At 32.2% G+C, this 26622-nt stretch overlaps 13 protein-coding genes and 1 non-coding gene across 14 annotated transcripts; 9 read left to right on the forward strand and 5 right to left on the reverse strand. All coding sequences in view use genetic code 6, as the record gives it.

Annotated features, from left to right (window-relative positions):
- Positions 1-778: 778 nt before the first annotated feature.
- Positions 779-3979, reverse strand: SS50377_21859 (uncharacterized protein; the record flags this gene model as incomplete). Its single annotated transcript, XM_067905752.1, has 1 exon — positions 779-3979. The coding sequence occupies one exon, from the start codon at positions 3977-3979 to the stop codon at positions 779-781; it is 3201 nt and encodes a 1066-aa protein (XP_067767069.1).
- A 1413-nt stretch (positions 3980-5392) lies between these two features.
- Positions 5393-5465, reverse strand: SS50377_t20018. The gene has a single exon. It is a non-coding gene; the product is annotated as a tRNA-Thr (tRNA).
- Positions 5466-5558: 93 nt separating this feature from the next.
- SS50377_21860 (uncharacterized protein) lies at positions 5559-6347 on the forward strand (the record flags this gene model as incomplete). The annotated part of the gene is made up of 1 exon (XM_067905753.1): positions 5559-6347. One exon carries the CDS (start codon positions 5559-5561, stop codon positions 6345-6347), a length of 789 nt encoding a protein of 262 aa, XP_067767070.1.
- A 442-nt stretch (positions 6348-6789) lies between these two features.
- SS50377_21861 (uncharacterized protein) lies at positions 6790-11625 on the forward strand (the record flags this gene model as incomplete). The annotated part of the gene is made up of 1 exon (XM_067905754.1): positions 6790-11625. One exon carries the CDS (start codon positions 6790-6792, stop codon positions 11623-11625), a length of 4836 nt encoding a protein of 1611 aa, XP_067767071.1.
- A 162-nt stretch (positions 11626-11787) lies between these two features.
- SS50377_21862 (uncharacterized protein) lies at positions 11788-12897 on the forward strand (the record flags this gene model as incomplete). The annotated part of the gene is made up of 1 exon (XM_067905755.1): positions 11788-12897. The coding sequence occupies one exon, from the start codon at positions 11788-11790 to the stop codon at positions 12895-12897; it is 1110 nt and encodes a 369-aa protein (XP_067767072.1).
- Positions 12898-13449: 552 nt separating this feature from the next.
- Positions 13450-13854, reverse strand: SS50377_21863 (Histone H2A; the record flags this gene model as incomplete). The annotated part of the gene is made up of 1 exon (XM_067905756.1): positions 13450-13854. The coding sequence occupies one exon, from the start codon at positions 13852-13854 to the stop codon at positions 13450-13452; it is 405 nt and encodes a 134-aa protein (XP_067767073.1).
- A 655-nt stretch (positions 13855-14509) lies between these two features.
- SS50377_21864 (uncharacterized protein) lies at positions 14510-15778 on the forward strand (the record flags this gene model as incomplete). The annotated part of the gene is made up of 1 exon (XM_067905757.1): positions 14510-15778. One exon carries the CDS (start codon positions 14510-14512, stop codon positions 15776-15778), a length of 1269 nt encoding a protein of 422 aa, XP_067767074.1.
- Positions 15779-16199: 421 nt separating this feature from the next.
- On the forward strand, positions 16200-17369 carry SS50377_21865 (Transmembrane domain-containing protein; the record flags this gene model as incomplete). The annotated part of the gene is made up of 1 exon (XM_067905758.1): positions 16200-17369. The coding sequence occupies one exon, from the start codon at positions 16200-16202 to the stop codon at positions 17367-17369; it is 1170 nt and encodes a 389-aa protein (XP_067767075.1).
- A 390-nt stretch (positions 17370-17759) lies between these two features.
- On the forward strand, positions 17760-18743 carry SS50377_21866 (Eukaryotic translation initiation factor 5; the record flags this gene model as incomplete). Its single annotated transcript, XM_067905759.1, has 1 exon — positions 17760-18743. The coding sequence occupies one exon, from the start codon at positions 17760-17762 to the stop codon at positions 18741-18743; it is 984 nt and encodes a 327-aa protein (XP_067767076.1).
- A 555-nt stretch (positions 18744-19298) lies between these two features.
- Positions 19299-20786, reverse strand: SS50377_21867 (uncharacterized protein; the record flags this gene model as incomplete). Its single annotated transcript, XM_067905760.1, has 1 exon — positions 19299-20786. The coding sequence occupies one exon, from the start codon at positions 20784-20786 to the stop codon at positions 19299-19301; it is 1488 nt and encodes a 495-aa protein (XP_067767077.1).
- A 146-nt stretch (positions 20787-20932) lies between these two features.
- SS50377_21868 (uncharacterized protein) lies at positions 20933-21379 on the forward strand (the record flags this gene model as incomplete). The annotated part of the gene is made up of 1 exon (XM_067905761.1): positions 20933-21379. The coding sequence occupies one exon, from the start codon at positions 20933-20935 to the stop codon at positions 21377-21379; it is 447 nt and encodes a 148-aa protein (XP_067767078.1).
- Positions 21380-21729: 350 nt separating this feature from the next.
- On the forward strand, positions 21730-22737 carry SS50377_21869 (Malate dehydrogenase 1; the record flags this gene model as incomplete). The annotated part of the gene is made up of 1 exon (XM_067905762.1): positions 21730-22737. The coding sequence occupies one exon, from the start codon at positions 21730-21732 to the stop codon at positions 22735-22737; it is 1008 nt and encodes a 335-aa protein (XP_067767079.1).
- A 63-nt stretch (positions 22738-22800) lies between these two features.
- Positions 22801-24945, forward strand: SS50377_21870 (putative RNA binding protein; the record flags this gene model as incomplete). The annotated part of the gene is made up of 1 exon (XM_067905763.1): positions 22801-24945. The coding sequence occupies one exon, from the start codon at positions 22801-22803 to the stop codon at positions 24943-24945; it is 2145 nt and encodes a 714-aa protein (XP_067767080.1).
- Positions 24946-24971: 26 nt separating this feature from the next.
- Positions 24972-26417, reverse strand: SS50377_21871 (Amino acid transporter family protein; the record flags this gene model as incomplete). Its single annotated transcript, XM_067905764.1, has 1 exon — positions 24972-26417. The coding sequence occupies one exon, from the start codon at positions 26415-26417 to the stop codon at positions 24972-24974; it is 1446 nt and encodes a 481-aa protein (XP_067767081.1).
- Positions 26418-26622: the final 205 nt, after the last annotated feature.

Genomic DNA, 26622 nt, shown 5'->3' on the forward strand with positions numbered 1-26622 from the left:
ATATAACATATTATATTGGTGAACTTAATTGTTTTAAGCTGAATAATACTTATATTAACAAAAATTGTGGTTATAATTATTTTATAGTGTAAAAATCATTTTAAATTTTTACTAATTTGAATGGATCCCCTAGAGTATACACATTATTATATATAATATTATCAAGATAAAGTGTCATTAGTATTTTACAATTTTAAGATAGAATTGTTATTAAAATGTTAAGTAAACTAAATTTAAATAATTAACGTAATGATTCATATTTTCTATATAAAACAGACAATCGTTTTGTATCTCTCTATTTTACAATAATTATAGTTAAAACTTAAATATAATATACGAGGAATTTGAATTACGGCACTTGTTTTGCAAACATCAAAATTATAAGATATCAATATAAGAATTATTAATGGAAAACAGTTTAATAATACATAAAAATTACTTTAGTAGATTTTGTCTTTGCTAATCTAGAATAAAGGAAATATAAAATGCTACAATTAATTACCTGTATATTAAATATCTCTATCAGATTATTTAATTAGGAATAATATGTTACTATTACAATACTGCTGACGTATTAGCCTAATATTTATTGAAAAATATATACTCTAAATACATTAACATTGCTTATATGAATTACAAAAACAAAGTAATCCTGCATACACATTAGAAGGGTAAAACTGTACAGCATGATATTATTATTTAACTTAAAATTATAGAATCTTATTATCATAGTTAAAGTATTAATTAAAATTTATACGAATAACTAAATTTATATTCATCACTCCTGGCTTGCTAACATTTCAGCTTGTTCTACTCCCTCGCTAACATACATATCATAAACATTCTGACCTACACTTACGCTATTTTCGTCTAAAATCATTCCGTATTCTGTACTTTCATCCATTTAAGCCTATGTACCGTCTTCCAAACCAAGTTCACACTCTTATTTAATAGGTGCAAATGCATTTTAGTTAACCTTTTTGAACTTAGTGATTGCTTAGACATTTTGCTGTGTTGGAGACATAATTCGTTACTTTCTTTACTAAGGAACAGCACTTAAGCTTGAAAAATCACTTGCCATAACATGATCATTTTCACCTTACATGATTCTCTCTTCAAACTCCAGATCAAACTGCTCTTTCTTGCTTTAGAAAGCTGGTTCATCAAATTACACGTTAGAAATATCACTAATACCAGAGTGTTTCTTATAATTATTAATAGTATACTCTTTCACCCCAGATTATTTAAACGCCTTTGGAATATTTAATTTTGTCTGAATTTCTACAGCTTTAATATCTGCATAAGAGATTTATGAGTTAGCCTACATTGTTTAAATTGGAGCATCATTTTCATTAGTTATTACACTTTTCCTACTAATAGTTTACTGTTATTGCACATTATAGTTGTCTGTTACTTCAGAAATACTCTTTTTTACTTTTTCAATTTTTGAAATATTGTATTCATCCTAGCTTTCCATTTCAATTCTCGTACTTTTCTAAATCTCCTAAATTTCAAAATTAAATGTACTCTGACTGCTCTCGTTACTTATTTCATCAATATGAATTGTGTGTATACTTTACTATTTTTTGGCCAATTATGAATAAATTTATGAAGATGGTTCTGTTTTTGGGGCTCTTGGAATTTACAAATTTGCTATTTAAATCTCATTTTCAATTCGTTTTTGTATACCTTTTGCCTCACTTTTAGCAAACTCTTAAATTACTTCATAATTAATACTTTTTGCAAAGTTTGTAGCAATATGCACTGCATTTTATAGGTTTTCGTTTTTAATAACAGTACAAACCTACGTCTCTATTTCCTTTTCAATTTCATTTGAAATTGGTGAAATTGGTTGCTTTAAGACAGTTTCTTCAAATAAACTTGAAGTTTCACTGTCATTTTTAGTTTAATTTAGTTATTGACATCCACTGCTGTACATATTTGCTGCAAATTTACTTCTAGGAGAAGATACTTTAATCAAAATTTATTATTCTGTTTCTTCTCGTAGCTCTTGTTTAATATAATTCTACAGAATGTGTTTTAATTCTTATTATTGTATAGCATCTGTATTTTATTAGATATTTTGAGTTGGATGAAGTGGGATTGAAATAGGCATTATGTTATTTGGATTTTCTAATTTTTCATAAGTATCAATTACTTAGAATTCAGTTTCTTTAAATTTATTCTATTAAATTATTGGGTAGCTGACGCGTTATTATTATTTAGAATGTTTTTATGTCTATTTAATTGGCGATTATGCAACTGGTGAGTTGTCAAACGAGAAATTTTCTTCTTACAATTTTGCTATAATTTACTATACTGGTGTATTGGAAGAATGGTGACCTGTTTATTAGTAATTATTCATGAATAATTAGTCTTTGTTTTATTCAATTGCTTAATTGTAGAGTTACTAATTTTACTAGTCAAAATCGCTATCAACAATGCATTCACCTTCATAAATTAGGTCAGTATTCTCTGCTTATTAACCACTGGTAGTTTCATCGTTCAAAAACTCATTTGAAATATTATTTTATTATTGATTTTCCTCACCTTATTCAACAAAATCACTTCTAAGTTTATGTGAAGGTAAAAATTACAGATCTTCAGAGTTGCAGTCAATTAATGGGGAACATATACTAGCTTTAGGAGAATTTAATTTTGGATGTGTGTAAATTTTCTATGATGGACTTTTGGGAGGTTCTATTATATTAAGTTCCATGAATAGTTATTATGTCTCAACGTTGTTAATGATTTCATCTTCAATAACCATTTTATTAGGCTAAATAATAGTTGTATGTGTTGGTATTCTACTGTCAATGGAGTTCGAATGTTAAAATTCTTGTTCTTATTGCTTCAGTTCCTATAATATAGTTAACATTTATTATTCATTTGTATTTTCAGTATGACAGTTAATTTCCTATATTTCATCTTAATGATTTTACCTAAGATTTTAGTTCCATTAAGTTTTTTATTCTATATCAGTAGTTTGCTAAATTTCTTAAATTATTTTCTTTGGAGTCTAAAGTTTTCTAGATGCTTTATTCAAAGATCTATCAACTGCTTCTTCTGGAGTAATTCTTAATTACTCAGGTATGGGTTAATCTGAATGTGGAATGTTTAATTTATCTTTACTGGTTACTAATTCGTTAGACTTAGGGGAAGATTTCTTAGAGCTCATTTACGTCACTTTTTTATTATTTTCATCTACTATTTTGTCATTAATTTCCTAATTTATCATTTACTGTTTTTCCTATATAATATTAAATTATTTACTAACCTTCTCATCTTAAAACTGTGAAAGTTAGGAAATCTATTACTCTAGATCAAATGATTTATCTAAAGAATCCACATTTTTATTTGATTGTTGATTAGTTGACTAAGTAGATCGTAATTTTTGGATTTCTTTCTAAAAATCAAAATTAACATTATTGACTGCCTGTTACTACCTTAAGATTTCAGCATTAGTTTATTCTACATGTTATTCCTTTTATTAGTGTTCTTTAACAACACGTAATTTAATGTCATCTAATCTCATACTGTGTTCTAAATCTAAAAACCTAATATTTCTATCTTCAAAGTAAATACCAGATTATGAAATTGACTACTACATTTTTTCGCTGCGCTCTGCAGCCTTTTCAATATCCTAAATTTGTGATTCTAACTAATCTTTTTAATCTTTCCCAAAAAACTCTAGTTCATACTTGAATTATTTTGCTTTCATTTCTTTGTTGATATTGAGAATTTCAGTTTGTATTTCTTTAACAGATCTTTTAGGTCCATCAGGTCTTAATTATTTAGGCTCAGTGACCTGTTCTTCTTCATCCATTGGTGCAATAATAGATGTTGACTATAATACTTCACTAAGGCGAAGAGATAGTAAATCATTTTGTTCTTTAAGTTAATGACGCTTATCAAAAACTTGATGATTAAGATTTGTGACATCTTAAGCTTACTTGAAGTGAGTTTTATAGATTGACATAAAAAATTCGGAATGGTATAATATAAATGGTACTTTGTATAATATATTATATATGCTGCTAATTTTTAATAATTCTATATTATCATATGTTCATAATATGCACGTATGAAAATACACACCTCATTGATTAAGTTAATTTTCAGACTATTAATTCATATTAAAACTCTTCATTTTAGCTATTTATTCATCTTTTTTTAAGGTTTATAATTATTATTCTAAAAACTTTTCTCTAAAATCATTTAGTTCTAATAGCGCTATTTTAGATTTTATTTCATTCTCAAATTCAACACTAACTTACATCATAAATTCTTATCTTCCCTCTAAATGTGTTATTTTTAAAATACTGTCAGTAAAAATTTTGCGATGTTTTTTCTGCCCAAATCTATCACTTTTTCAGTGAAAATTATATTTACTCAGTTCTAGATAGGTTAAAAAACTACTACTATGATTGCCTTACTATAGGAGATATAAAAAAATCATAAATAAATTATAATGATAGTCGGATGGCATTGGAATGACATTATTTTAATATCAAATTACATATTTAATTGAATTGTAGAACTGTTTAAAAGATATCACTTAATAATTATATGGTAATTATTATGATTTAGAAAATGTTGAAACCTATGATTCCCTACTCTAGCTGTGTTAGATATATGCCTTTAGGGAGTAAGCTGTCTCCAAAAGTATCATTCAAATCTTAAGATTTTTAATATGAAAGCATTTAAATTCAAAAGAATAACTCACATAAAATCTATAATTAAGATTTGCTTAAATGGATTTCTAATCCAGAGAAATAAAGACTAATAGAGATATAATATATAAGGCAGCTTGATATTAATTTTTCAACTTCTGATGAAGATTAAGATTTATGATTAATCAAACAAATATTAGTATTAACACTAATACTAAGAAAAATGAGAATATCTTAATCATCAATTATTGCTATTATTTTAAATTCTCATATTTATTTGTAATTAATGCTACTTGAAGTTCTAGATCAGATATATGAATCTAATTTAATGAGATTTGTTTGCTTAAAAGTGTGCTAGAGGTATTAGCGCTATTAGAAGACAATGTAAATGACGGTTATTTTTTGAATAAATTATATAATTTTTATTTTTCTGACGCTGTTTCAGATATGTTATCATCCACAAATCCTAATAAAGAATTAAGATTCATTAAATTCTAATTATTCTTACTAGAGTCCTATAATTATTTTTTATAACTCTACTTTTATGAATTTTCTAGATATGCAAGGTCAAACATTTTTAGTAATCTATCGGTGGTCTCAGTAGGCATTTTATTTATTGTCGATACTTAAATATCCTTATAAAATAACTTACATATTCCAAATTCCAAAAACGTATTTCCTTATATTAATTTTTCTTATATTATGTATTCATTAAAACTAGCCAACGTCGGGAGTTGAACCCAAGACCTCAGCATTACAAGTGCTGCGCTCTACCAACTAAGCTACGCTGGCCATGATAATTTAATAATTAATACTCAATACCGATTAATTCCAATTAAACATATCAATTCACATATTTCCTAACACTTATTCCAAACATAAAAAATGAAAAACCTATCTGCTGATTTTGATTATTTGCTCACACAAACATTCCGCCATCTAAAGCATCAAATTAAGAAGACACAGCTGTTTTTCTACGATCCATCGGCACCATTTGCAGTACCTGATGTCCCAAAATCGCCAATTTTTTAACTTTAGCCCCTGCTCGACAATGCGGAGATCTCGATAATAGAATTTCAAAAAACTATCTTAGAGATAAATAACAAGCTGAACCTGTTGAAAATCGACCAGAAGTATATAAACCACAAAACAAATTCGGTTGAACAACATTCGTAAATTCACAAAAAACAACTCTCTGAAATCGACCATTTAGCAATGTAAAATTAGCAGCTTTTAGATCTAAAAAATGAAAATTATCGCACGAAACAGCTTTTTCCGCTGCCAAAAATCTAAAAAACTGAAGTACAACACAAGGACGTTTAGCGGCTCTAGATGCTTTTAAACGGCTTGTAAGAGTAGTTTACGAACCAAAGGATGGAAATTAACGCATTAAATGACGGGATTTTTGAGAAGCAAACGGAGCTGCAGTATCTGAAATTAGAGCTTGAGGAGCTTGAGGAGGAGGAAAGGAAGGTAGTTGTTAGGCCTGAAATCGAAAAATGCATTTAGTGTGTAGAAGTTGTTCCTCAGGAAGCTCAAACCAAGTAAATTCGGCACCCAAGTCCAACTAAATTTACACCGTTGAGCAAGAGCAAAAAGTATTTGACATTCGACTAAATCAAAAAAGAGGATATTCAGCTGGTGTAGAAGAAGATAATTTAACTGGGGATGTGAGTAAAAAAATCACTTTTTGACAGATTTGTATATTTCTAGGTAGCAGTCAATCTCTTATAGAAGGGAGTTAAGTGCTTGATTTACAGAAACTTGCCTAAAAGAGCGTGTCTGCAGCTTGTAACGTCTATAGTTAGTGTTGCAGAGGGTGATGAAACTTTGTTTCTTTTTGTTAAAAAGGAGTTTTTTGGAATAATTTTAAGGTGAGATTTATGGCAGTTTATGTTTACTGATAGAGTTTTTTGTTTGTTATATATAACAGGCCATAATTGTGCAGTTTTGCTGTTTATTATAAGTGGAATAAGAAGGTAAAAGCTAAGGTAAACACATTCTGAGTATATTTACTTTATTGCATATACTATAAAGTACCTACTATTTATTGAAAACAGTGACTTGTTAAGTTTAGGTATTAAATATATAAATATTAAGATAATAATTGGTCAAAATGGGTTGCGGTAATAATATGAAAAAGTTTGTTCCTGAATTGGAAAAGGAGGCAAGTGAAGAATAATAGTAAGATACTACATTAAGTACACTTGATTAAGTTTAACCTCAAGCAGTATAATTAAAATCTAAACCTAAATAAATCGATGCACTATATTAATAGCGATTAAGAGATTTTAAGCGTATTTCTTATTAAAATTAAAAGTTATACAGTTCTATAGATACAGATAAAAAATTTAAGGTTACCCCATCTGATATTAATAGATATTTTATTTCAATTAATGTAATGTTTGCACTATCATTAATATAAAGGTTCTTAGAGTTAACTGGATTTGACTCATATGGTCCTATAGAATTTTAATTTTTAATTACCGCTATTGATTATTTCAATAAATATACTAAGTTTTTATTAATTATTGCTGATAATTCTGCTGTACGGACACCTAGGATTAAATAGATCATACAAAAAGGACCTGGAACAATGAGTATGATAGATTAACTTTTAGATAATAATACTACAAATTTGTAACTACTGTCTTTATCAAAAGGTTTAGAAGATAAAGCCCCAGAATTTGATGATTTAATAAAGTAATTTTCAAAATTACATGAATATCAGTAAATATAATTTATGAATATAGACATTAATGAAAATCTATATCTTAATATAGAATAGATATATGATTTTCTAGCTTAATAAGGATATAAAGGTAAAGACCATGATGTAAATATTTAATTCTATATTAAGTGTCCTACATATATTACACCATAAGATTTTTAAGGAATACTTAGCTCACCTAATTTCCCGATTAGAAATCAGTAGTCATTGGAAGTTATACCATAAATAGAGAATCTTTAAAACTTAATTTAATAATTTAATGCATTAAGTCATGAGGAATAAGTTCTTTTTATGGAAGTTGATACACTTGACGAATTTTATGTGTTACCGATTTACGTATATAAGTATTTTATTACCAAACTTTAAAAGGACATGCATTTAAAGATAAAAACATTCTTCAGTTCTTTAACTTAAATTAGAGGAGATATTGATGGTTCTATAAGTAATCCTATAGGTCCGTTGGAATTTATATAGTTAGTTATTAAATTTAATAATATTATTAATGTAGAGCTTAAAAAAGATTCACATCATTAAAAATTAGACGAATTTATCCCAGAATTTGATAGTTAAAAGGCAAAGAAATCAAACGACCTTGTGACGCTGCTCAAGGAATTTGGGAGACTGTCCGAGCAAATGCAGGAGATATTCGAAAAGATCGATCTCAACGAGGATTTCCTCCTATCACCAATTAACCTTTTCAATTGGATGAGGCAGAACGGTCTCGAGATGAAATTAGCCGAATACAATGGCTTCATCACCAAGTAGAGCCTTAACTCCGCTGGCCAGATCCGCCCGTCGGAGTTCGCGCAGATTCTAACTAAATTTGCGAACATGATACCGAATGTAAAGCTAACATCTCAGAAGACAGCCAAGCTCCAATAGTTTGCAGACGACTTCAGTGCCAACAAATCAAAGAAGAGCAACGACTTTGCAGTGCTGCTAAAGGAATTCGGTGCGCTTTCCCCAATGGTCTAAACAATCTTTGAAACTATAGACGATAGGGAAGAATTCCTCATAGCCCCCCTTAGTCTGTATAACTGGATGAAGTCTAATGGTCTGAAGATGAAGCTAGGAGAGTACAACATGTACATTGACAAAAAGAACCTTAATGTAAACAACCAGATCCGTCCCAGCGAGTTCGTTGAAATTCTTTATACCTTCCAAAAAGAGCTAGTCAAAGTCAACCTTCCTCCTCTCGTTGAAGAATCAAAACTTAACGATATGGCTTTGATGATTGGTGGAGAAAGAATGCGGAAATCAAACGACCTTGCGACGCTGCTCAAGGAATTTGGGAGACTGTCCGAGCAAATGCAGGAGATATTCGAAAAGATCGATCTCAACGAGGATTTCCTCCTATCACCAATTAACCTTTTCAATTGGATGAGGCAGAACGGTCTCGAGATGAAATTAGCCGAATACAATGGCTTCATCACCAAGTAGAGCCTTAACTCCGCTGGCCAGATCCGCCCGTCGGAGTTCGCGCAGATTCTAACTAAATTTGCGAACATGATACCGAATGTAAAGCTAACATCTCAGAAGACAGCCAAGCTCCAATAGTTTGCAGACGACTTCAGTGCCAACAAATCAAAGAAGAGCAACGACTTTGCAGTGCTGCTAAAGGAATTCGGTGCGCTTTCCCCAATGGTCTAAACAATCTTTGAAACTATAGACGATAGGGAAGAATTCCTCATAGCCCCCCTTAGTCTGTATAACTGGATGAAGTCTAATGGTCTGAAGATGAAGCTAGGAGAGTACAACATGTACATTGACAAAAAGAACCTTAATGTAAACAACCAGATCCGTCCCAGCGAGTTCGTTGAAATTCTTTATACCTTCCAAAAAGAGCTAGTCAAAGTCAACCTTCCTCCTCTCGTTGAAGAATCAAAACTTAACGATATGGCTTTGATGATTGGTGGAGAAAGAATGCGGAAATCAAACGACCTTGCGACGCTGCTCAAGGAATTTGGGAGACTGTCCGAGCAAATGCAGGAGATATTCGAAAAGATCGATCTCAACGAGGATTTCCTCCTATCACCAATTAACCTTTTCAATTGGATGAGGCAGAACGGTCTCGAGATGAAATTAACCGAATACAATGGCTTCATCACCAAGTAGAGCCTTAACTCCGCTGGCCAGATCCGCCCGTCGGAGTTCGCGCAGATTCTAACTAAATTTGCGAACATGATACCGAATGTAAAGCTAACATCTCAGAAGACAGCCAAGCTCCAATAGTTTGCAGACGACTTCAGTGCCAACAAATCAAAGAAGAGCAACGACTTTGCAGTGCTGCTAAAGGAATTCGGTGCGCTTTCCCCAATGGTCTAAACAATCTTTGAAACTATAGACGATAGGGAAGAATTCCTCATAGCCCCCCTTAGTCTGTATAACTGGATGAAGTCTAATGGTCTGAAGATGAAGCTAGGAGAGTACAACATGTACATTGACAAAAAGAACCTTAATGTAAACAACCAGATCCGTCCCAGCGAGTTCGTTGAAATTCTTTATACCTTCCAAAAAGAGCTAGTCAAAGTCAACCTTCCTCCTCTCGTTGAAGAATCAAAACTTAACGATATGGCTTTGATGATTGGTGGAGAAAGAATGCGGAAATCAAACGACCTTGCGACGCTGCTCAAGGAATTTGGGAGACTGTCCGAGCAAATGCAGGAGATATTCGAAAAGATCGATCTCAACGAGGATTTCCTCCTATCACCAATTAACCTTTTCAATTGGATGAGGCAGAACGGTCTCGAGATGAAATTAACCGAATACAATGGCTTCATCACCAAGTAGAGCCTTAACTCCGCTGGCCAGATCCGCCCGTCGGAGTTCGCGCAGATTCTAACTAAATTTGCGAACATGATACCGAATGTAAAGCTAACATCTCAGAAGACAGCCAAGCTCCAATAGTTTGCAGACGACTTCAGTGCCAACAAATCAAAGAAGAGCAACGACTTTGCAGTGCTGCTAAAGGAATTCGGTGCGCTTTCCCCAATGGTCTAAACAATCTTTGAAACTATAGACGATAGGGAAGAATTCCTCATAGCCCCCCTTAGTCTGTATAACTGGATGAAGTCTAATGGTCTGAAGATGAAGCTAGGAGAGTACAACATGTACATTGACAAAAAGAACCTTAATGTAAACAACCAGATCCGTCCCAGCGAGTTCGTTGAAATTCTTTATACCTTCCAAAAAGAGCTAGTCAAAGTCAACCTTCCTCCTCTCGTTGAAGAATCAAAACTTAACGATATGGCTTTGATGATTGGTGGAGAAAGAATGCGGAAATCAAACGACCTTGCGACGCTGCTCAAGGAATTTGGGAGACTGTCCGAGCAAATGCAGGAGATATTCGAAAAGATCGATCTCAACGAGGATTTCCTCCTATCACCAATTAACCTTTTCAATTGGATGAGGCAGAACGGTCTCGAGATGAAATTAGCCGAATACAATGGCTTCATCACCAAGTAGAGCCTTAACTCCGCTGGCCAGATCCGCCCGTCGGAGTTCGCGCAGATTCTAACTAAATTTGCGAACATGATACCGAATGTAAAGCTAACATCTCAGAAGACAGCCAAGCTCCAATAGTTTGCAGACGACTTCAGTGCCAACAAATCAAAGAAGAGCAACGACTTTGCAGTGCTGCTAAAGGAATTCGGTGCGCTTTCCCCAATGGTCTAAACAATCTTTGAAACTATAGACGATAGGGAAGAATTCCTCATAGCCCCCCTTAGTCTGTATAACTGGATGAAGTCTAATGGTCTGAAGATGAAGCTAGGAGAGTACAACATGTACATTGACAAAAAGAACCTTAATGTAAACAACCAGATCCGTCCCAGCGAGTTCGTTGAAATTCTTTATACCTTCCAAAAAGAGCTAGTCAAAGTCAACCTTCCTCCTCTCGTTGAAGAATCAAAACTTAACGATATGGCTTTGATGATTGGTGGAGAAAGAATGCGGAAATCAAACGACCTTGCGACGCTGCTCAAGGAATTTGGGAGACTGTCCGAGCAAATGCAGGAGATATTCGAAAAGATCGATCTCAACGAGGATTTCCTCCTATCACCAATTAACCTTTTCAATTGGATGAGGCAGAACGGTCTCGAGATGAAATTAACCGAATACAATGGCTTCATCACCAAGTAGAGCCTTAACTCCGCTGGCCAGATCCGCCCGTCGGAGTTCGCGCAGATCCTAGATTAGCTAAAAGTTACTATCCCATTGTGAGATTATTTTTAATAAAAATTATTATAATATTCTAATTTATGTTTAAATTTGGCTTTTCATCATTCTCCAATATATATTATATAGTATATTAAAAATTAATAATTTTATATTTGTTTATAGTATTATATCTTAATATTAATAACGATATACAACTTTTTAAAAATGCAAGAAACATCAAAAATCGCATGGGCAACACTCTAAGATGTCAAGCATCATTTTTAAGATGCCTAACCAGATTTTATCTTGAAAATAACTACTCTAGAACAATGCTTGAGAAAGCTTTATGAATTCTTTTTAGAATCGTAACCTTCAGAGGCTCCATTGCTCTAGAAAGCTCTTGATAGTGCATTATAGCGTACAATTTCTCTAGAATAACGAGTTTTAGAAGCAGAACGTATCTCTTAGTCATCTTCCGAGTAAATTAACTCAGAACGTCAGAAAAATACTAATTATATAAATTAAATCTAAAATTTAAAATCAAAAACCATCCCGTAACTTGAAGAAATATGTTCTTAAAACGCGAATTCTGCGCGTTAATGGAAATAAAAATGCGCTGAATTAGAAGCATAAATTATCAATTTGAATACGAATTAGAATGGAAAATTAAATTCAATTTACACTGAAATGAAACGATTTTAGTAAATCATAAATGAGCAAAAAAGTTAAATAGAAATGAAAAATTAAAACTTAATTGATCTGTAAAAATCGGTATAAAACGGCGAAAAAAGACTTATAAAAGCTGTAAACGAAACACAAAATGCCAGCAGCTCAATTATTCAGAAACTGTAGTTTGAAATTGCAACTTTGTAGTCTTAAATGCACAGTATGGGATAGTAAGCGATTTAGAGGTAGAATGATGAAAATTAGCGAATTTTGGAGGCACAGATTGCTTCGAAGCTAATTGAGAGCGGAAAAGATAATTAAATGCTTTTCCCTTAAAAAATAATGATGGGCAATGCTTAGAATGGAGAAAACAGTAAGTAAAGTACTGGAATAGCATCACAACACAGCCAAAATATCTCAAACCCTGCTAAATCTAGTCAACTAAATGCTTCTTTAACATAGCTAGAAAGCTCGAACTAACCCGATATTTCCACATCTTTCATTGATGAAATCAATGTTGCGATGCGGAAGATGCGATCTGAACAGGTTTTCATGCAACAGCAACCTATTTAGAGAGGAAGTGCGGTGGTAGATTTAGGGCTTCAGCGGATAAATGAAAGACTGCGAAAGCTCGGTGGAAAAACCGTGTTTGAGGAGAGTGAGTTTTGAATGCTGATTTTTTAAAATAAAAGCAGGACTGTACTGATTTAGTTTTTAGTTTCTTAGTAGTAAAAGTAATAAAATTGAAATTATATGGTGATTTTGGTTTAACTGCATGAGGTGTCGTTAATAGTTAGACTATATTAATTTTACCAACTGTTATTTCGTTGTTTACATGTATGCATATAAATTTATAATAATGTAGTAAAATTAGTTTAGTATTTTTATTCTATTGTTTAGTAATGGATAAATATAAATCAAGCTAATATAAGTGTTGAATATTTTTTTGTCTTTCGTAACGAAATATCTTTTCTTCGTTTCTGCATAAGATAATTTTTATGATGTTATTATACAAGTAAGAATTTAATGATATCATTATTACTATAATTTACGGTGACAAATTTTGCTTTATCGCCTATATGACAAATTATATTTACTAAAAAAATATTTTTCTGGAGATAAAATTCGAAATAGCTTATCGTAATAATAATTTAACTTCTTTCGTGAGTATAGTTAAATTTTATAAAATATAACTCGACAAACTTAAAATATAAACAACCTTCACTTCTCACCCTTTTGGCTAGCTCTTAATTGTTAAAAGTACTCTTTTGCACTCAAATTAAGTAATTTTTCGTTATAAACACCACATTCTCCAGAATTCACAATATTGACGTCTTTTAATAATTTACTTAAAAACTCGTCTTTTCTGATCGTTTAATTCAAAACCTATGGAGTAACACGTTTAGTTTTTGTGCGTTTTACAGCTTCTGCGCTAAGGTCCAAAACTTCGGTGACCAAAAATTCGAGAGCAGCAGAAACATATATAGCAGCAGTATTTGATACACGACCTACTCTAAGCTTCGACGATGTTGTGCGACATTTTAATGCACGTTATTTAAGGAGACGGTGAACACGACCAACTGGGAAGGTTAACCCTGATTTTTCTGAACGGGTAGTATTTGCCATTTAGAATATTGGAAAGGACAAAATTTTAACTAATTTATGTATAATATATAAATAAATTGGAAACTATGGATTAATTTTAACTATCAACTCTAATTAGTACACGACTGAGTAGAAGTAATATAGTATTGTAGAGTAAATTTGATATTAATAATATAACCTGCAAGAATTTCTAAGCGTTTTGTTATGCCTAGGATAATTACTCCACTAGTAGTTATATTAAAATAAGTATACGATTTAGCATCTATATTACATCATAAATGAATCCAACAATTATCTCACAAAATATTTGTTAAAACATGACCCATGAAGCTGAAAATATGAGCAATATATTGCTATAATACTAGTATAATACCTCCTTATTTTCATCTCATTAAATCTTAAAATTATATTCTATTAAACAATCTTATTTATTGGAGTATTTTTGAATAGACTTAAATTTCTATATACATTTACAGGCTTACTATACAATATTTTTTCTGAACAATTTTCACACTATTATATATTAAACATTATATTAAAATAGAAATTATAATTTCTATCTAAAGACCATTTACTCAAAATTCTAAATTAATACGTATAAAAGCAAGTACATGAAAAATTACACAATACACTAGTATTATATTAAGCTTATTGAAATACTTATGACATCAACAAAATGAAAACAAAGGTGATCCGAAAACTGCAAATCAGCATGAGCAACATAACCATCAACTCGCTGAATACCCTAGAGCAACAAATCAGCGATATCTCGACGCAGCGAGACCCGCTCAAAATGCCAGCCAAAAAAAATCCTGCAGCTGCCGCTGAGGCAAACTACGTAGAATTTAAAGTTGATGATCGATAACTTCTCACAGAAATCGGACGATAACGAGTTCCTGATCGACTACAACGATACATTCGTGAGCAGAGACTGTTGCGACCGCCTGAAGCAGCAAATCGGCGCCTCCACAGAGGCCGCGAGCGACCTTATCGACCGCGTCTACCTGCTCCATCTGCATGCCGGAATGCTCAGGCGACAGCTGAAATAGCGCAATTACTAGTACCGAATTATGCTGGATTTCCTTACTTCCACTCCAAAATGAACGTCTTCGCAGCGCTGCGAGTCCGGAAATTCAGCGCTCTCAAATGCGCGTTTCGCACGTCCAGCGCGCGCTTTCTGGAGGCATCCGACACCCTGAAAACTGCGTTTCAGGCCGCGGCGGATCGCGATTCTGCGCTCGCGGCGTACTGCGTGCAGTCGCTTTCGGAGGCCGCGGAAACGCAGGAAATCGCTCATTTCATGCTCTAAACAGCAAATTTCACGCAGTTTCTCAAAGTTTGCCTGCAAAGTTCGTCCCAAATTCTCATCGCGCAAACGCTCACTTTCCTGTCGAAACTTACCTGCGTTTCGTTTTTAGCCTGTCACCAATTCAAAATTGAAAACATTTTTCCGCTCCTTTTAGCATTATCGACTGAGGAAAATTTTTAGGACAAAATAATTACGATTTTGGGGAATTCCGCCTCGGAAGTCGACGTTTTTGAGGAGCTCCGTTGCGTCCTAGAAAGAAGTCATAATAGCGCAATTTGGCCCTGGGGCTTCTACGTTTTGTGCTTCTGTGAAGATTCCTGTCCATAAACGATTTAAATTGCGCTGGAAATGACTAGGAAAGAGCTTGGGAGCCGATAGATGCTGTATTTGTTAAATGGGCTTAGAAAGGTTGCATAGCAATAGGGGGATAGTTTATGTCAAATAGGTGGTTTTTTGAGTGCGAAATGGTCAAATTTTAGCTAAAAATGTGAAATTGTGGCCCAGGAACTAGTTGAAATGTGGGTAGTAGCTTATGTTCGTGCAGATTTGATGGTTGGTGAGTTTCTACGGTCTAATTACGATGTACTGTGGGTGTAATAAATTGTCCAAAAACACGAGTTAGAAGGAGATTTTTGAATCAATATTATACTTATTATTTGGTTATTTTATTATAGTTAATAAAAATTTTACGGTATTAATTTATTGTTGATTTATTATTAATATTAGATAAATTTATAATAATTAAGTAGTGTTAAAAATCGGAATTAGTATTTTTAGTTATATAATATGAAATATAGTGAGATAAATTTAATTCACAAACTATTTGCCCATCTACTATTATTAACTAGATTTAGTGGTTTATTTTTATAATGACAGAAAAATCGTTTTTGGATTTACTTGAGGTTTAAATTGACTATTTTTATCTACTTAATATTTTGTTTTAAGAACCAATGTTTAAACAGTAATATTACCATATTTCTGTATAATTATTTTTTCACCACTTCTTTATTAAATGGTGTAAGTATTCTCCTTATTAGTTTGGATCTACATTATCTCAATGTTGGTATCTGGAGCAGGATCTACCTTAACTGCAAAAGGTATGTCTTAATTCAAAATTTCTCCGTCTGCTGGTGCGTCAGCGATAGTATTTAACCATCCTCATATTTAAACGTTATTCATGTTTATTGGAGAGTTTTGCTGCATCTTCGTGTATTTGATTACTGAAACTGTCCGTAAATAGCGTGGAAAAGAAGGTCCTAAGCTTATAGAAGGTAAAACATTTTACAAATTTATGCCACACGTTTTCTTATTCTTGATACCTACTGTTTGTGATCTTGCTTCATCAACATTTTTCAACATGGCTATTTATTTTTCTACCGCTTCTGTGTATTAGATTTTAAGAAATGTTACTGTAATATTTGTAGCACTTTTATCCTTCATGTGGCGTGATTTCCGCGCTAAGTTTGATTTACCCCAAGCTATGGGTCTATTGATTATTTTCATTGGGGCTTCTACTATTGCATTAGCTTCAATTTTGTTTGGAGGCAACGATGCTTCTGCCGTAAATCCTCTCTTAGGTGTTGTTTTTACTTTACTTGGATGTTTCTTTGGATCTTTATGGTTTGTTACAGAAGAAATTTCTCTTCGTAAAATCTAAACTGTAGGTTTAATTGGTGTAGCTAATGAAGGTGGATGGGGTTGTATTTTATATGCTATCCTTCTTCCTATCTATAACCTATTTGCTGACCCATTCAACAAGGATGATCCAAATGCTAAATTTGAAGATGTACCCGTTTGGGCATATTAAATGGGTTAGTCTTATGCAGAGATTTTACTTCATATTGCATATTCCATGTTTGTTCTTGTTTTTAATTTTACCGGTATGGAGATTACTAACCATGTTTCATCAGCTACTCGTACTACTTTTGACGCTTGCCGTTCTATTATTGTTTGGATTGTATCTTTTATAGTAGGTTGGGAAAAATGGCATACTGGTTCTACTCTTACTAGAATCCTTGGATTTATCCTTGTTACTCTGGGTGTTCTCATTTATAACAATATTCTAAGGCTTATTCCATTCCTCAAGTAGTCTAATATTGAAATTTTTGGTAAATGGATAGGTAAAGGTGGTAAAGTGAATTCTACAGAAGTAATTGTAGAAGAAGGGATGCGTGAAACTGAAGATTAATAGGCTCCTATTAAATCAGGTTCAATTGTCCAAGAATGATTATCTTCCTGTATTTTTCATATTTTTAAGCAAACAACAATGTTATAGTTCAGTTCTTATTATTTATATAACACAGAATAAGACTAATGCAGATTTAAGAATAATTCTGCTTGTGTCACTTTAAAATTTTATGGAACTGGTATTGATTGACCAAAAGTAGTCTTTATAAAGACTAAAAGCCTTACTTCTCTATGTATCAATAAAAAGTATTGGCTTAAAAGTCATATGTTTCTCGAAAATAAATATTCTTAGTAAATTTAACTAACATTAGTATTATATAATATTATATAAAAATTTATTTATTCAAACCACTCCATATACTTGTATATTAATATTATTATATGTTTATTAACTCCCAAACCCTTTCCACATTCACTTCACCACTCCCGAATGATCAACGTAAATTTCTCAAACGATCCCGACTATCGCTACAAGATGCCGGCCCCCTAGCTCTAAAACATCGGAGGTGGTAATGGAAAAAGGTTTCTTTTCCAGAACATTGCACTTGTCTCGCAAAAAATTTTCAGAAATCCTGAGATCCTCCAAAAGTATCTCCAGACAGAATTCGGCGCTTTCGGATGCCTCCAACAAGACGGATCACTCTCTTTGACAGGATGGTAAGATGCTCAATCGGTTCTTGACAAAATCAAACAATTCATCTTCAGCTACGTTCTTTGCAAACACTGTGGAAACCCAGAAACCATCCAAATCATCGAGCCGAATCGTATAATTTTCAAATGCAAGGCATGCGGAAAAGATTCGACAATCGAAGCTTGTTAATAACATTAAATTATTATGTGGTAATGTAAATAAATCAAAAAAACCGTTATATCAGCTCGAGTTAAAATAGCTCCACGGGCGATTCGGAGTAAGATAGAAGCAATTATTAACAGCGACATCGAGAACAAAATTAACGTTTTAGAACGCGAAATTTAAAATTTCATCGAAAAAGGAGCGGTATTAGAAGAAGAAGTTGTTGTTTTGATAGTTTCTGCATTTAACGCTAAAAGCGTAATTGAGGAGACTGATTTTGAGCTATTTTCAAAAGTTTGCAAAAAATTGAATTTTACAATCTAATAATAATTGTAAATATTATATAGTATGGAATGTGTATTCAAACAATTTCTATCCGTTTTTGCTGCAAATTCATATATGCTTTCTGGTATATTTTAAAAATTTTAAGTACTGAAAATAATAGATTCTCAGTGCTTCTTACAATTTAAAGAAGCTGAGCATTAGTAGTTTGTGCCAGAAGAGTTTCATGGAGAAATACTAGCAAACCTAAAGCCTTTTTACGATTGGTTTGAAAGTGGAGACGTTGAAGTTCAAGAAGAAATCGTCGAAATTGAGGAAGTGGAAGAAGAAACTGAGTGAAAGTAATGGTTTTATAACAGATTAATTAGTTTAAATACTAAGTATTGGATGTTTAGCATATGAATGTATAGAGTTTTTGGCGATATACTGATTTGCGAGAAAAATGAATATTCGTTGGAGGTTTTATACAAAGCTAGTTAGTTTTGGCATTCTAGACGGAATTTAATGGATGAATACTTAAATTTCAATTTCGATAAATTTTATTTCTAGTTATAGAATACTTGACAACCTTTAAATATCATAACAATTAAAAAGGAAGTTATTATAATAAATTTAATATCAAATGTTAATCAATAAATTCAACGAAAAACAACTTTTACAAATTTTCTGACATCTAAGTATAAATAGTTGTTAAAAAAAGTAAGAATACTACTACTAATTTCTATTTTCGTATTTCTAATTAATAGTTCTGTAAATCAATGTTAACATAATACCACTAAATTGTGCTCATTTGCATGATTTTCATGCCTATTTTTAGTTAAATTTGACTAAATTAAAAATTTATTAGAAGATTACAAAATCCCTCATGTAGTTATGATACTATCAATTCATTCTTCATAATAAAATTTCTGCAAAGGTTCCACTACCCCCGACTGGATACTCGCTTTATTCCTTATTACTCAATAAGCCTTTCACCTCATTAATTTTATTCTAAATTCCACTAATTACACCGTCTTCACAATCCAAGTCAAATTCATTTTCCCGCTCAACTATCTCACCTCGTCCTTCAGTTACCCCATTGATACCACTAAACTCCTTATATTTTGTTGGCTAAAACCTAAAAATACAAGGTCCATCATCAGTTTTAACGCACACTGTCAGTACAGGATGCGTTCGATGCAAATTAACCTGTTTTTTCTGAATTTTTAAGACCTGGAACGGCCGAATCGATGCAGAAATTATTGGAAGGTTCAAATTTGTGATTTCGTAATACGCATTCGTCTAATAAAGTAGGGCATTTAAAACCAGTTATTCGGTGCAAAGCGCAAAAGTCTGTGAGAATTCGCTTCGAAACAGCGCTAATGTTTTCAAATTGATATCCTTTTTCAAAGTGGTCTGCTAGTGAGGAGGTTTGAAGACGACAATTCGCTATGATTCATCTTCAAAATATTTTTAAAGTGGAAACTCAAAATTAAAATCAAATTAATCCAATATTTTTTTATAACCTTTTATTTCTTCCATTATTTCACTAAAACTGTCAAAATTTGCATACTAAATTATTATATCACAGAACTCACGCTTTCCATATTGGCATAATAGTAACATGCCATCCTCTTCACGTGGTGTAATTCCTGTAAGCTACTAAATAATCTCCGCTGCCCCTGACTCGAATCCGTCTACCTTGAGCATATTCCGTGTATAAAGTGTTGCCTTAGAGTCTATTTTTTCTAAATTTTAAAATGTTGGCATTTGTACTTTGTCATCAAAAGAAGTTTTACAGTCGAAAATAGTCTAAAAGACGAATGTATTTTCCACATTTAAATAAATAAATATAACATTAATGAATTAGACGATAAGAATATTATTAGAAAGAGCAAAATCGGTTGGAAAATGGGGTAGAGGAGGGGCCATTTTTAATGAAGTAATATTGTTGTTGATAATCTAGTTCCACTAGCCAGACGGTGTTACAAAAATACCCTAAAACGATGTTTTTGCTAATTATGTACATCTAAAAAGTGAGTTATCGTCAATTAATACCGTATGAATGCAAGTTAAGGTCTGTGGTTGAATCAAGCCGTTAATAAAATGGGTGGATTCATTTGTGCTAAAATAGGCAATTTTATTTAGCTACCTCACCAGTATCGTATTAAAATGAGTAGTATATAGTTAATCTATTTTTGTGCGCTCGCCTGTATAAAAGCAGTTAAGTGGTGCAAGTGGATATGAAAAAGTAAAAATATGGCCATCGAAGGTCCCTACGAAAGTATAATGAGAACCCTCTGAAAGAGTAATTACTGATGGTTCATGATCGGTAAGAGTTGATTTTAGGTACGCACAGTGCGTAGCATGTGGTGAGATTGTATCATGATACGTCTCTGACATTTAATTTTTCAATCATAACATTAATATATAATTATTAATATATAAGTTTACTAATTCATAATAATATTTTTATATAATTAAAAAGTTAAATCTATTCTACAAATCTGGATATATTAATATGATAGGTAATATAACATATTAAAAAAATGAAACATAGTTTTTTCACGTAGCATAAGTTACCCTTACTTTCTAAAAATGTCTTATTTAAGAATATTTAAAGACCAGATTATTAATTTAAAGTATTGTCGCCTTATTTATTAGAAAGAGAAAATGATTTTCAGAAGCATGAATATGAAAAGGTTTAGCTAGAAAACCGCTTAATCTAAAAAAGAACACTATAAGAGGTCAGGAGATGTGAGTAAAATCCGCTATATGGCTTTCCTTAAGAACCATCTTATAAGTCACTTTCAGAGTATTATCTTGTAAATAATAATTTTAAAAAAGATTGGGTACAATTTAAGTTTGATAACAACTTTTTCTATAAATTTTTATGGTAAACCTTTTTAAGATTAAAAAAAGAAATTTTAATGTAGGATAATTTAAAATTAAATAAAAAATCAAAAAATCGGATTATCATGACTATGTCTGACTGAGTATATTTTAGAATATGATTTTATATCTTATGTTAACTTTGAGCAAAGTTAAAGTGGTATATATTATAGATTAATATCCTATCTATGAGCATATAAATAAATTGTATATTTAAATATAATATTATGATAACTATAGAAACTATTCAAATAATTTTATAGTATTGTAGAGTGATATAATATATTAAGTATACACAAATCGTAAAGTATACATTATTCAGATTTGATAAATCTTCATTCACAAAGTTTATTTGTGAATTAATATATAAGTAATTTATAAATAAATAAAATTTCAATAAAATAAACAAATGTGATTTAATATAAATCATATTATTATCATATATTAATAATGTATGGACTAAATCAGATAATACCCCTCCACCAAATACATGAAGTCACCTATCAATGTTACAGTTTCAGGTGGTGCTGGTTAAATCGCGTATTCTTTAGTTTGTGAGCTCGGTAAAGGATGGGTGTTCGGTAATGACTAACCAGTAAACATTGTTCTTTTAGAAGTACCATAGGCTGAGAAATTTGCAGTAGGTGTTTAGATGGAACTTGTTGACTGTGCTTTCCCTTTACTTAATGAAATCAGGATTGCTTCTGATGCTGAGGTAGGTTTTAAGGATTGCGATGCTGCTATTTTACTCGGCGCCTTCCCTAGAGGCCCTGGAATGGAAAGAGCTGATCTTTTAGCCAAGAACGCTGCTATTTTTGAAGCATAAGGTAAGGCCATCTAGAAAGTTGCTAGAGATAACTGTAGAATCCTTGTTGTTGGAAACCCTGCCAACACTAATGCAAGAATTCTATATGAACATGCTCCTAGATTCAGAGAAAGCATTGCTGCTATGAGCAGATTAGACCATAACAGAATGGTTGGTTAGGTTGCTCTTAAGATGAAGTGCTTACCTAGTGCCGTTAAGAATGTTTTCTTATTCGGTAACCATAGCCCTACTATGGTACCAGTTTTCTGCAACGTTGAAGTTAACGGTGAAAAAGTTTTAGAAAAACTTAGCCACGAGTGGGTCAAGGAAATTATCCCAGTTATTCAATAACGTGGAACTAAAGTTATTGAAGCTAGAGGAAAGTCCAGTGCAATGTCTGCTGCTCATGGTGCTTTAACCTGTATGCACGATTGGTTCTTAGGTACTAAAGAGGGTGAATATACCAGTGTTTCCATCATAGCCTAGCCTGGTAATTTCTACGATATTCCTGAAGGTATCTTCTGCTCTGTACCATGTGTTAGCAAGAATGGTAAGTGGGTCCCAGTCAAGGCTGATATCTGCCCTAGCCTCAAACCTTTGATCGAAAAGACTATCGAAGAACTTCTCAGCGAGCGCAAGATGGCCCTTGGTAAGTGATACCTTTTGCATTATATAATTATAATTATATACTATTTTACCACTTCATTACCCTCTCCTACAATGAAGCTCCCAATTACCAGAACTATCAAAATTACAAATTATCCTGACACAATTGAGCGTCCAGAACTATTTGCAGCTATATCTTAAATTCTTAGACCTGATCGCCTCTATTATACTCCAAAATCATCGATAGCAGTATTCCAATTAGAATCAGAAAAAATAGACTTTTTGGAGTAAATAAAAACGTCTCCTATAGAACTTTTTGAGCATACTCTAAAAATTACAGATTATGAACTCGCTGCTCAGAAACCTACCATAGCTTCATAAAAACTTATTATTCCACTTTCGTTCAAAGATTCTAAAATACCTGAAAACCAGCATCAAAAAATGTTGTAAAGAGCCTGTAAAACTATAGATAATGTAAAAGTAGGCCCTTCTAAAGGTTATAATTTAGCAAAAGACCTTCTCAAATCAAGTACTTATGAAATGGTAGTGTAACTGTAAAAAACAGCAACTGCTACTGAAGCTTTAAAATAGACGTAAACAATGCATAAATTTGCTAGAATTTATGGGACTAAGGATACGTAAATTATCATCCGTAATATTGGCATGACAACTACTTTTAGCCAATTTATGAGCATTTTTAGAAGTACATTCCATTTTCCTACTAGAAAAGTTGTATTTAGCGGTAAAAAATGGGCAATTGTAACACTTTTTGATCGTTTAGATTCTGAAACATGTGTTAAATTAGCTAAAATTAAAATTAATGATGACACTTGCATTATAGATTTTTTAGGCGAAAATGAAACTAACATCGAAAATTAAGAAGAATTGGAGCATATTGAAGAAGATCACTCATTCGAAATTGTTGAGGATGAAGAAGAAGAAGAAGATAATTAAGCAGCTAAATCAGAATCCGAAGATTCTGAATCTGACGTTAAAATTTAGGTTTATGATCCGACAAAGCCATTAGAAGATCAGTTAAAAGAACTTTCTAATTAGTAAACTTCAGAAGCACATTCAGAAGCAGTAAAAACTACTACAAGACCATAGCCTCAACTATCTAAGTCAATCTAAGAGACAACACTTCCAAAACAACTTTTCATTTCCAACCTACCAATTTATCTTCCAAATTCTTTAACCAAATAACATACTGTGAAATAAACGCTTAGGCGTCTAATTTTCAAATATTTTAGTCCTTTTGGTGTAATTGCTAGTGTTATAGTAACAGAAAAATCAGGAAATCTTAATGGCACAGCATTTTTAACTTTTGAAGATGCCGATTCTGTTGAAAAAACTTTAGATCTCATTCGTTACATCTAATAATTTAAATCATAAGATACCTTAAAAACAGGTGTTGAATTAGGGAAAAACACGAATTTTGGATAGTAAATCAAGCAATACTGTAAAGAAAATGAAATTAAGCAAGTTCCATGGGAATTTTTAGACTTGAATTAAGGATCATTCATCATAAACAGCTAAATTTTCTATGTATCGCGCGCACTCAGTAAAAATTCTCTTGATAAGAAATTACAGAATGAGAATATAAGGAACGAAGATTTATATAAATTTTAAGCTAAAAACACTGGTTCTGGAGAAGAAAATAATGTGCCTCCATAAGATTTAGTCAAGCGAAATCTGTTATTTAAAGAGCTCAAATTAAAATCACAAAATATCAATTTCCACTTTTCACCTACCAGAATTGTGGTCAAAAACCTGCCAAAAGATATGGATGAGCACGCATTTTGGCTGAGTATATACAGATTTTATGCTTCGCGCAAGTTGATAGTGCCAGACGATACGTTCACCATTTCTGAAATGTAAAAACTGATGGATTTTAAGACTCGAAAACTTGAAAACAAAGCATTTTACTTCATGATATAACAACTGAAAATCAGTGAAATTCGTCTTCCCAGAGAGGATACTAATACCTTTGATATGGCACGCTGCAAGAGGTTCGACCTGCTGAAACGAATGGACGAACTTTCCGAATTGGGTTACTTTGAAAAAGCGACTAAATAAGTAGTTTTCTTAGAATTTGAGGATTCTAATGCCGCATGCGCTTTTTTTAAGCTAATTGACAATAATAGTTAGATTTTTGGAAGAAACAAAAGACCGATTCTCAGCTTTGCGGTTAGGGACGTTGGAAGGGAAAAGGGAAGGGATGGAAAAGGAGAGAAAAGAACTAAAGAAGATGAAAAGTGAGCATTTTTCACGAAAATAAGATTCACTCATGGCCTGATTAGGCTATATAGCTGACAGCTCATCGCAAGCACGTTAAGGCCTATTAAAACAAACGAAAAAACACTGAAAATTGCAGTTCTCAAAATGGGAAGTGGTTGTTATTAGACTTTTGCGGTCTCTATTTGAAGCAACTCATCTTTACTTCCGTTTTCATTGGCAGCTTATAGCTGATTTTCTTCATAATTGATTTCAGGAGACTCTTCTACAGAGTTATTGATAGAGTCAGGAATATCAAGTACTATTCCTTATTTATACCATATCATTAGCCCACTCATTCCATATAGGAACATTCCTAGCAAGTTTGAAGTAAAAGATTGAATTTCGTCAATGGCACTCAAAAATGATGTTATTACAATACAAACTATGGTAACTGAAAATCCAATAATGTTATATTTTAAGTAGCCCTTAAATGTTGCCAAATCTGCATCAATTTTAAAGAATTAAATGATAGATCTGCGTATAGGATATAGCATGCAAGGGAATGATACAAAAACAACAATTGAAAATAGTAACATTATGACTGTAGCCGTCTGATCTCCAGCAAAGGCCAATATAACATTAGAATTAATTTAAAAACATCCTGGATCAACTTAATTTCCACTGGCATCTCTGACACAAGTAAAATCAAAAAAGAACAAAGAAAGAATACCAAAACCAGTATAAATACAAAAAGCCACTGGAATAGTGATATAAAAAACAGCCTATCTCATACGAAGTTTCATTTCAGGGACTGTAATATTAAAATCTTGAACATATTCACGCATTATGCAAGGAATTGATGCAGTCATTGAATAAAGACTCAGAAACATTGTTATAAAAGTAAAGGTTAAGATATAGTTATCGTTGGCAGGCCATACCTATAAAATTGGGGCTACATGATCTCTATTAAGGATCCTACCAGTAGCAAGCCAACTGAAAAATTGGCCAATAACGTATAATACCGTTAGGAATACAAAAAGAATACAGAAGCTACTGATAAAATTAAGAACTTTAATCGTTTTTAAAAGACTCAGTGGGAACATTACTAACAGTCCGCAAATAAACTTTAGACCAATTTACCAGGAGTTTTCGGTAAGCTAAGGAAGGTTAGCCCAAGTAGATATAGCCTAGCCTATATTTCCAGCAGATACAGCGATATAACTGACTGGAAGTAGGCAGAAAATAATACTTAGATCAATGAGGAACGTCCAAAATCGTCCAAATTTAGCAGAAATCATTGTAGTAAGCGTCGGTTGTGTGCATTTATTACGAGTATGCTCGTTTATAATTTAATGGAAAACGAAGCAAGAGAAAATAACGGCTGTCAAATTATATAAAACAAACCAAAATAAACCTATTCGTTATGCTACAATAGGAATAGATAGAAGTCCTGATCCAAAGCAGCAGTTAAGTAGTGTAGATGCAATTTAGAATTAAAGAGGCACTTTTCTCATAATATTAAGAAAAGATCTTTTAGAATTAGCATTGTAATATATTTATATGAATATTTATTAATTTTTTCGTAGATCTTTTTACATTTGTTTCTATAAATTTTATCTACGAATATATATTAAAAAGTATACGACATCAGTTTAAAAAAGTTGTATAAATTATTATTATTCTAAATAAAATATATAATTGATAAAACTTTGTAGTGCT

This window comes from Spironucleus salmonicida, chromosome 2, assembly GCF_000497125.1.
Source record: "Spironucleus salmonicida strain ATCC 50377 chromosome 2, whole genome shotgun sequence".
NCBI classification, from domain to species: domain Eukaryota; phylum Fornicata; order Diplomonadida; family Hexamitidae; genus Spironucleus; species Spironucleus salmonicida.